Source organism: Zootoca vivipara, chromosome 5 (genome assembly GCF_963506605.1).
Source record: "Zootoca vivipara chromosome 5, rZooViv1.1, whole genome shotgun sequence".
NCBI lineage: Eukaryota > Metazoa > Chordata > Lepidosauria > Squamata > Lacertidae > Zootoca > Zootoca vivipara.
The window spans coordinates 97,740,789-97,751,890 of NC_083280.1; the positions used below are offsets into that span (position 1 = coordinate 97,740,789).

The 11,102-nt window shown below is 46.6% G+C and overlaps 1 protein-coding gene across 1 annotated transcript in view; it reads left to right on the forward strand.

Moving 5' to 3' along the window:
- The window catches only part of EFCAB6 (EF-hand calcium binding domain 6), a 115,598-nt gene extending 105,699 nt beyond the window's left edge, over window positions 1–9,899 (forward strand). Inside the window, exons 30-31 of the mRNA XM_060275194.1 lie at window positions 1,034–1,183; window positions 9,019–9,899. Coding sequence (XP_060131177.1) covers window positions 1,034–1,183; window positions 9,019–9,141 — 273 coding nt within the window. The 3' untranslated portion in view covers window positions 9,142–9,899. The remainder of the gene's footprint in view (window positions 1–1,033; window positions 1,184–9,018) is intronic.
- The last annotated feature ends 1,203 nt before the right edge of the window (window positions 9,900–11,102 follow it).

Below are 11,102 nucleotides of genomic sequence, written 5' to 3' on the forward strand. Positions count from 1 at the left end.
ACAGGACATTTGCTGCACTTCATTCCTATTCCCTGCCTTTATGGTTTGGGGTTATTTTTTAAAGTACTCAGGCCATAATAGACATGAGGAAATGTGGTATTTTTGCTGGGGAGGTTTAAAATGCAAGTTCCCCCACAATTAAATAAAACACACATACAGTATTGAAACAAAACCAGGAATTATAACGATAGTATTCTGCCCATATCTGTTGCTCTAGTATGCCACAATCTGTTTACCGGTTCTCAAAATACTTTCTTTACACAACCTTGAAACCCTTTTCTCCAGCCCGTACCCCCATGCTATCTTCTCTGCGTCTTCCATTTATTAAGTTTCCGTCACACTTCCTCCTCTGGGAGCTGGGCTGACATCAGGTATTGGCATTGCTGGGCAGCTGGTGAAGCCCACTCCTAGGTAAGGGGCCCCACTGCCAATTTCCTGGCATAGGAAAGGGGGGTGATGGGGGAGGTCTGCCCCGGGTGTCATCCCTGAGGGAGGGTGACAAAAAACAACAACAACCTGGGTGGATTGCCACCACGCCGGATCACACCCCCCGGGCGGATGGCCCTGCCTCCGGGCGCATGGCATGTGTGCCGCTCCGGGTGCCCAAGTGGCTAGCTCTGCCGCTGCCCTGTGGCTCTGCTCTTCCCGCTTCTCCTTGCTGGTTGTCAAAAGAAATATTCCCATTTGCTTGACCTGAGTATACCTGGATTTCTGTTTAAGGCTTCCCAAATGCAAATGGCAACCTCTAAGACTCTCACACTCTTGTTCAGGGGTTCAGCCCATGGACATGCAGATGTCTACGCTAGGAAAGTCTATTTGTGAAGTGTTGCACAGAGTGGCTGGGGAAACCCAGCCAGATGGGCGGGGTATAAATAATAAAATGAGTAGTACTGTAGTAGTAGTAGTAGTAGATGTTCACAGAGCAGAGCACTCAGGTGTGGGGCTTGCACTGGTCTCACTAACCTTTTCTTCACACACACACAATGCCTGAACAGGTCTTCAAGAGCAATGATCTTTCCCACCTCTTTCTCAGAATCCCCGTGGGCCACAAACGCCGACCTTTTTCAATGCCATGATGAGGATTCAGCCCCAGATCCTGCACTGCTGGAGGCCGATGAGGCGAACCTTCAAGTATTATGATGAAAGTGGGACTGGACAGCTCAGTGTTCAGGATTTCAGACAGGTGACTGTTGACAGAACAATGTGAATTACATTCACTGACTAGCCTTAAGCAGCTTGCAGCAAGGGAACCGATATCCCACCTTTCATGAAGAAGCTCAAGGTGGTGGGCATAGAGGTTCCTCCTTCACATTATCCGCCCTGGGGTTAGGCTGCGAGCAAGAGCCTGGCCCAAGGTCACCCAGTGAGCTTCATGGCTGAGTGAGGATTTAGAGCCACACACTTTGGTGATCAAATGGAGCCTTCCTTTGGGCTAGAAAAAGCAGGGCCTTTTCAGTTATGGCCACCTCTTCTTTTTTAAGGAGGCAATGAAAATACCTTGACTCCATAAATGAGGTGGCTGGCTTCACATTTAGATTCTTGCTGATCAGCTTACTCGTTTGATGCATGGTCTTGATTTCAAATGTTACTGTATTTCGGTTAAACATACAGCAGAAGCCCATAACCCAGAGGTTGGTGGATCGGAACCATCCTCTGCTAGCCTGGAACACATCTATGTAGACCCATATTCACACAACCCCAAGCAAATGAAGAGTCTCTTTAGCCAGAAGGCAAAGGAAGGTACCAGCTCATGTAACTTGCAAGCATTCAAATTGTGCCGCAGAGAGAATTGAAGCAAATAGTGCTTTTCTCAGCTTTGCATGACAAACTATACCTTCTAAATTCCCTTTTCCACACAACTATCCATATGACTTCACCTTTGGCCCCCCTGTATAGCTGTTCAGTTTTTTGTTTATTTTTGACATTATTTGTGTGTTTTTTGCTAAGGCAGGTGGGTGTAAGAATTATATTGAATTACATTATTCTTTCTCACCCATGTGAGAGTGGAACAGAGATTCCTCAAGGAAAATGGAAAGGGGGTAAGCCATGAGGAGTCCTATATCTTGCATTGTATAGTTTTAATAATTGTGGAGGTGGGTCTCCCTGAGGAGGCAGCACACTGCAGAACACCTTCACAGGCTCTCTGAGCATAATTTGTGTTTGCATATCAACAGGACGAGGTAGTAGAGATAAACATATAAGGTTTCTTTGCCTCTTTATTTTTCAACGCCTGCTCCACCTCATAATCCAAACAGGACCTCAGGGGAGCTCAAAAAACCAGCATCAAAATAAAAGATTAGTAGTTAAAAGAAAATAGTTTTTAATTTGATTTTATAGATTTACATACTGCCTTTCAGTATGAATCCAAGAAGGTTTACAACAGGCAAGAGAGACAATGAAAGCAGCAACAGGGCAAGCAGATAAAATAGTAGCTTAAATCAGTCTCATCAGATATTTAAAACCCTGGGCAAATCTAAAGTTCTTCACTTGGTGATGACAATATATATGTGCAAATTGGGCTCTGAGATGGAGCAGGACAAGCTAGACACGACATCATCCATGCAGCTAGCAATTGTACGAATGGTGTTTTAAAAGTAAATTCCATGTGTGCGGTAGGAGGGTTCTAATAAATTCCATGTGTGCGGTAGGAGGGTTTTAACCCTTTGCCGCCACAACTGAGTCCCAATCTGGATCAGGCTTCTGGGCTTGCAATTTATTTCTAAATGGTGTTACAAGGAAGTTGCTCCACTACCAGCGAGACATGTGGTAAACCACTGAGTAGTTTTACTAACCTCTTTGTTTTTGTTTAACTCCAGTTTCCAGTCAATCTTCTAAGGTGATCCCACTTCTAACACATCATATGTAAATAATAAGCATCTCCTAAAAGCCACCACAAAATGAACATTTCCTTCTCCTAACACTAAAGAAAAAGCATCCATAGAATTCACCCAGAACATTGTGGTGGGGGAGCAAGAAGTTTTAACCAATCCCCTTAAGCTACAATGAGTGCCAGCTAGATATCTAAGCCTTTGTTGGATTTTTCACCTTTGTCTTAAAAATGAAAGTTTCAGCCACTCTCTGGGAGGATTCTCAACTTTTGATTTCACAAATGCTGGCTTCTTGGTTAGGATTAGTGTAGAGCCCAGGCAGGTAGAGCAACAGAAAACTTTGGCAATCTGTTGCAAAACCTGGAGAGATCTGGCAGGTTGAAGGTGGAATCAGGGCTTTGGTGGCTACTTGTTTGTTGGCAAAAGCATCAGCAAATATTTGCATAAAATGGGTATGTGTAAACATACGGATGGAAGCAAAATTATAAATAATTACTATACTTTAAACAGAAATACAACACATCTTAACAACACTGCAGCCGACTCACCTGTGTGCCTGCTCAGTTTGTGGTTGACATGCAAATTGTTGATGGGACAATTCCAAGGCTTTAAACCAGACTCAGATGTCACAGCCCTTCAAATAGAGGAAGGATGTCCTCTGAAAAGTAGTACACTTGATTGTCCTAATCAGGACAGGACCTAGAAAGTTATGGGAGAAGAACCCAGCAGAATCTGGATTTTTCTGGATTTCTGGGCTCAAGTCCCAGTGACCTTTGCAGTATACAGCTTTCCACATTGCGCTGGTAAAATACTAGCTTGTTAGCATATCTGCTTCTAGAAATGAATTTTCTCATATTTCAGTCGTGTTACACCAGTGTTCCCCACATGAAAGCATGGAAGTAAAATCAGACATGATTCCCATAGCAATTGTGAATACAGTGGAACCTTGGTTTATGAACACCTCGGTTTACGAATTTTCGGTTTACAAACGCTGCGGACCCATCTGGAATGGATTAATTCACTTTCCATTACTTTCAATGGGAAAGTTCGCTTCAGTTTATGAACGCTTCAGTTTATGAACAGACTTCCGGAACCAATTTCACCCATGCTTCGGGTTAAGTACGCTTCAGGTTGAGTACTCCGCGGACCCATCTGGAACGGATTAATCCACTTTCCATTACTTTCAACGGGAAAGTTCGCTTCAGTTTATGAACGATTCAGTTTATGAACAGACTTCCGGAACCAATTGTGTTCATAAACCGAGGTACCACTGTACGTAGTTGGGTCAACAGTAGGGTAGACTGTATGCTCTTGTAGGCTCTATGCACTACAAATGTGCATCTGTTTTGTATTACCGTAGTTTAACTTTCATGGCTTTCCCCAAAGAATGTTGGGAACTTTGGCTGGGCGAGAGGTGCTGCAAATTCTCTTACGCATCCCCAGCCCTTGTCTCACAGAACTGTAACTCTCAGGAGTGCGTGCAGGAGCCGGGCCCTATGACTGGTAGGGCCTTGCAGGACTACCTCAGTCCCGACGCACCAAGCCGGGACGCCGACTGCCTGTAACCCGGACCGTGACAGTAACTCCCAGGAGGAGCAAAACCAGAACTAGTCTGCAGTGTAAACCTAACTTATCATAAAAAATTCCTTCAGTAGCACCTTAAAGACCAACCAAGTTTTTATTTTGGTATGAGCTTTCGTGTGCATGCACACTTCTTCAGATAATAATAATAATAATAATAATTTATTATTTATACCCCGCCCATCTGGCCGGGTTCCCCCAGCCACTCTGGGCGGCTTCCAAAAAAACAGAAATTCTAAAATACAGAAATCCATCAAACATTAAAAGCTTCCCTAAACAGGGCTGCCTTGAGATGCCTTCTAAAGGTCTGGTAATTGTTCTCTTTGACCTCTAGTGGGAGGGCATTCCACAGGGTGGGTGCCACTACCGAGAAGGCCCTCTGCCTGGTTCCCTGTAACTTGGCTTCTCGTAATGAGGGAACCGCCAGAAGGCCCTCGGAGCTGGACCTCAGTGTCCGGGCAGAACGATGGGGGTGGAGACGCTCCTTCAGGTATACCGGACCGAGGCCGTTTAGGGCTTTAAAGGTCAACACCAACACTTTGAATTGTGCTCGGAAACGTACTGGGAGCCAATGTAGGTCTTTTAGGACCGGTGTTATGTGATCTCGGCGGCCGCTCCCAGTCACCAGTCTAGCTGCCGCATTCTGGATTAGTTGTAGTTTCCGGGTCACCTTCAAAGGTAGCCCCACGTAGAGCGCATTGCAGTAGTCCAAGCGAGAGATAACTAGAGCATGCACCACTCTGGAGAGACAGTCACTGGGCAGGTAGGGACTCAGCCTGCGTACCAGATGGAGCTGATAAACAGCTGCCCTGGACACGGAGTTGACCTGTGCCTCCATGGACAGCTGTGAGTCTAAAATGACTCCCAGGCTGCGCACCTGGTCTTTCAGGGGCACAGTTACCCCATTCAGGACCAGGGAGTCCTCCACACCCGCCCGCCTCCTGTCCCCCACAAACAGTACTTCTGTCTTGTCAGGATTCAATCTCAATCTGTTAGCCGCCATCCATCCTCCAACCGCCTCCAAGCACTCACACAGGACCTTCACCGCCTTCACTGGTTCTGATTTAAAAGAGAGGTAGAGCTGGGTATCATCAGCATACTGATGGACACCCAGCCCAAACCCCCTGATGATCTCTCCCAGCGGCTGCATACAGATGTTAAAAAGCATGGGGGAGAGGACAGAACCCTGAGGCACCCCACAAGTGAGCGCCCAGGGGTCTGAACACTCATCCCCCACCACCACTTTCTGAACACGGCCCAGGAGGAAGGAGCGGAACCACTGCATGACAGTGCCCCCAGCTCCCAAGCCCTCTAGACGGTCCAGAAGGATGTTATGGTCGATGGTGTCAAAAGCCGCTGAGAGATCCAGCAGAACAAGGAAACAGCTCTTACCTTTGTCCCTAGCCCGCCGGAGATCATCGACCAGTGCGACCAAGGCAGTTTCAGTCCCATGATGAGGCCTGAATCCTGACTGGAAGGGATCCAAATGGTCCGCTTCTTCCAGGCGTGCCTGGAGTTGTTCCGCAACCACTCGCTCAATCACCTTGCCCAAGAATGGAAGATTTGAGACTGGGCGATAGTTGGCCATATTGGCCGGATCTAAAGATGGTTTTTTAAGAAGCGGTTTAATAACCGCCTCTTTCAGCGGGTCTGGGAAGGCTCCCTCATGGAGAGAAGCATTTACCAACCCGCGAAGCCCATCGCCCAGCCCTTCCTGGCTAGCTTTTATAAGCCAGGATGGGCAAGGATCAAGGAGACAGGTGGTTGGTTTCATTCGTCTAAGCAGCCTGTCCACATCCTCGGAGGTAACAGATTGAAATTGATCCCACAAAACTTGACTAGACAGGACTCTAGCACTCCCCCGCCCCGGCCCTGCTCCCACGGTGGAGTCTACCTCTTCCCGAATCTGAGCGACTTTATCTGCAAAAAACTTTGCAAAATCATTGCAGGAGATCATGTGGCCCGTACTGGGCCCGGATGGAGCAGGTGGTTCCGCTAAATTGCGAACCACCTGGAAGAGTCTCCTGCTGCTGTTTTCTGCAGATGCGATGGAGACGGTCAAGAAGGTCCTCTTCGCCGTTGCCATTGCCACTTGGTAGGCTCGAAGTTGAGCTCTAGCCCGTGTCCGGTCTGATTCAAAATGAGTTTTCCGCCACCGGCGCTCTAGCCGTCTCAACGACTGTTTCATTGCCCTCAGCGCCGGGGAAAACCACGGGGCTGTCCGGGCTCCATGCAATCTGAGAGGGCGCTTCGGAGCCAGACAGTCAATAGCGCTGGTTAACTCCGCATTCCAGCGGGCCACCAGGGAATCAGCTGAAAGGCCATCGACATGGGATAAAACATCCCCTACCACTCTTTGGAAGCCAATTGGATCCATTAAGTAGCGGGGGCGGACCATCCGAATCGGTCCCACCTCCCTGCAGAGGGGAAGGGTTGCGGAGAAGTCCAGTTGCACCAGAAAGTGATCTGACCATGGCACTTCTTTTGTTTCGCTTTTACTTAATGTCAGATCACCAACATCCATAGAGGTAAACACCAAGTCCAAGGCATGTCCGCGGCTATGAGTTGGGCCAGACTTATTCAGGGACAGCCCCATGGTGGCCATGCTTTCCACGAAGTCCCGAGCGGCTCCTTGTAAGGTCGTGTCGGCATGGATGTTAAAATCCCCTAAGACAACCAAGCTAGGTGTCTCCAGGAGCACATCCGACACGACCTGAAGCAGCTCGGGCAGGGAATCCTTGGTGCAGCGGGGAGGTCGGTACACCAAAAGGAATCCTGTACTGCCTCTATTGCCCAACTTCCAGAACATGCACTCAGAGAACTGGGTCTTCCCAATAGGACGCGTGGTGCAAACTAATGACTTCCTAAAAATCACTGCAACCCCCCCTCCCCGCCCAGATGGCCTGGGTTGCTGTGCATAAGAGAAACCTGGTGGGCAAGCAGCGCCAAGAACGGGCCCATCGGCTTCCTCCAACCAGGTCTCTGTCACACATGCCAGGTCAAATCCTCCATCCACAATCAGGTCGTGAATGGCGGTGGTCTTATTCATCATCGACCTGGCATTGCACAGCAGCACCTTCAGGTCATGTGGGTATCCCTTGCCTATTCTAATATCCGTCCGGTCAGGACCAGACCTGGAGGCAGGGATAGTCCTCAGACAACGACTAAGTCTGCCTCCTCGGTAATGACATGGTCTGGTCTTAGCGTAACTCCTCCTCCTACCCGTGACCACTGAGATTGGTTGTTCCAGTGCACCCCCCCCCCTGTGGAATCTGCCCCAGCCATTTTGCTTGCTGGGACCCCCTCCCAGGCAGCCCTGACCCCTCCCCTTAAAAACAAAATAAAACCTCTGTAAAAAACAGCAAAGAACTCAACAAAAGAAGAACACAAAAAAGACAATAAAACAATAAAACCAAAAACAATAAAAATTACAAATACACTAAAATTTAACAGATTCCCACACCCAACTAAAAATCCCTCCCACCTACCACCCCAAAGAAGATAAAAACATAAAAAATTCTTTAAAGAGCATTTTAAAAAGAACTCTGTGCTGTTTCAAGTTCCCCTGGGCAGCACCAGCAGCGGCAGCAGTCCTTTATGAGACCTTCCAGGCCCCGCCCTAGGCCAGGTGGAAGGAGGCAGGGACAGGGCCTGTGGGCACTCACAGCAGGAAGAGTCCTGGGCAGCACCAGCAGCAGAGCAGCGGCAGCAGTCCTTTATGAGACCTTCCAGGCCCCGCCCTAAACCAGGTGGAAAGAGGTAGGGACAGGGCCTGTGGGTACTCACAGCAGGAGAGAGTCCTGGGCAGCACCAGCAGCAGAGCAGCGGCAGCAGTCCTTTATGAGACCTTCCAGGCCCCGCCCTAGGCCAGGTGGAAGGAGGCAGGGACAGGGCCTGTGGGCACTCACAGCAGGAGAGAGTCCTGGGCAGCACTTGAAACAGAAGAGTCAGACCCTTATGTATATTCAGAGGGTGGGGGGGGGGTGGGAATGGGTGATGGGCTGATGGGAGTGGTAAACCTGTTGACGGCTGATAACGACTGCTGATGACTGCAATAGGTCCTGCGGGGGAAAAGCAAGGGCTGAGGCGTTAAAGAAAGCTTGATCACGCATAATGAGATAAGAATCCTATGTCTTTGTTCATCCCAGGTGGCTCCATGGTTTTAAACTTGGTAGGTTTACCACTCCTATCAGCCCATCACCCATTCCCACCCACCCCCACCACCCTCTGAATATACATAAGGGTCTGACTCTTCTGTTTCAAGTGTATCTGAAGAAGTGTGCATGCACACGAAAGCTCATACCAAAATAAAAACTTAGTTGGTCTTTAAGGTGCTACTGAAGAATTTTTTTATTTTGCTTCGACTCAGACCAACACGGTTATCTACCTGTAACTAACTTATCATAGTGCACTTGGCCTAATTCACAAATTACCCCACACCCTTGATGGGGTAATTAGGTAGAACCCTGGGAACCTTAGGTAGAAAATAAGTCCAGGTATTCTATACGAGGCAGTTTTGCTCCAGTTCTATGTTGGTTGCCTATTGCTAACTTTCCCGGATTGTTCCTAATTAACAATAAGCAATGTCAGTTTTCCTTGTGTTCTGCAGGTGCTCCGCAAGTATGGCATCGACTTGTCTGAAGAGGAGTTCTTTCACATATTGGAATATTATGACAAAGGATTAACTTCCAAAATCTCCTACAATGAATTCCTCAAAGCATTCCTGCATTGAAAAGAAAAGAAAAAGGAAGCCTGCTCTCCAGTCCTGAAGAATCATTAGGCAGGAGAGATGTGATTGCTGAAATATATGTCCTCATTTTAATCTAATAAAACTATATAAATTCACCCCCTTGGTTAACAGTGTATCAGCAATCTTATAATTCCATCACAATGCAAACTGGTGATGGTGTCTGGTGAAGTAAATCTTCAGTAGTTGGGGCTGTTAATTTTCTCATAATCCATTTAGCAGGGAAAACTGAAAACAATTAAAGTGACGGTTTTGAGGTTCTTAACTGGCATCTCAAAAAGCAATAACTTTATTTTTTTCAATTAAAGGGCATTATTAAGAAAATGAACTTTTAATTTGTATTTTAAAAGGCACACTTCTCAATTTTATTTGCTGCCATTTTCTAAATGGATTATACCTAATGCAGTTTTCTTCATCATTCTGAAATTGGAAGCCTCAGAATTCAGTGGCGAAAATCCAGCAGAGTTAGGTGTGCTCACTGAAAATTTCTAGGCACAATTACAAGTGCCAGTCCTAATTTGTAAAGTCCTTAAAGAACCTGGGGCCTAGAAAAGAGGCAACATCCAAATGCCCTTATTAAAGCTCAGTCTGCCTTCTCATCAGAAGCCTTGTTTCTAGAAACTGAGACTTTCACCCAAGTGGCCAGGGGTGATTTGAAGCAAATTAAATGGTGGGCATTTTATGAAGAAGAGACTTGGGACACGAGATCCAGATGAGATTCAACATGAAGGAATACATGCTAGTTAACTTAAAAATCAGCTGATTTGGATTTTTTTTTTTTGTGTACAATATTATTGGGATTTACCCCCCTCTAAGTTATCAGTTTTGGAATTAAGCAAATGATTCTTGCTGGAGATGCAGATATATGTTGCACTTTTCTTTAATCTGTCCAATAATGCAGTCTTTTTGGACCAATATGTTTGATCCGATTAATGAAGTGGCCAGCTGTTTCAATAATACAGAATCCCAGAATAGTGTTATTATGTTATCTTAAGGACTTGGCTAGTGACATCAATCAAGTTGTTGTAAATTTGCTCACAGCTGTAAAAATGTGCATAGCAGCAAAATGGAAGGAAATAATCACTCCATTGATAGCTGAATTTGGTAGAATATGGAACACAACAAAAATTAACACAGTAGAAAATTGATTAAAGGAGAACAGGAAAATAAGTTCATTGAAAGATTGATTATTTGCAGTTTATTTATCTATTCATTCATTCATTCATACCCCACCCCAGCCACTCTGGGTGGCTTCTAACACATAAAAACATAATATAACAGAAGGAACACAACCCCATCAAGAGCAGGCAACCTCCCACCCCTCTGGTCTAGGGAACCCCCCACAAACAGTGCCTCGGTCTTATCTGGGTTGAGCTTCAGTGGTTTAATAATAATAATAATAATAATAATAATAATAATAATAATAATAATAATAATTTATTATTTATACCCCGCCCATCTGGCCAGGTTCCCCCAGCCACTCTGGGCGGCTTCCAAAAAAACAGAAATTCTAAAATACAGAAATCCATCAAACATTAAAAGCTTCCCTAAACAGGGCTGCCTTGAGATACCTTCTAAAGGTCTGGTAATTGTTCTCTTTGACCTCTAGTGGGAGGGCATTCCACAGGGTGGGTGCCACTACCGAGAAGGCCCTCTGCCTGGTTCCCTGTAACTTGGCTTCTCGTAGTGAGGGAACCGCCAGAAGGCCCTCGGAGCTGGACCTCAGTGTCCGGGCAGAACGATGGGGGTGGAGACGCTCCTTCAGGTATACCGGACCGAGGCCATTTAGGGCTTTAAAGGTCAACACCAACACTTTGAATTGTGCTCGGAAACGTACTGGGAGCCAATGTAGGTCTTTTAGGACCGGTGTTATGTGATCTCGGCGGCCGCTCCCAGTCACCAGTCTAGCTGCCGCATTCTGGATTAGTTGTAGTTTCCGGGTCACC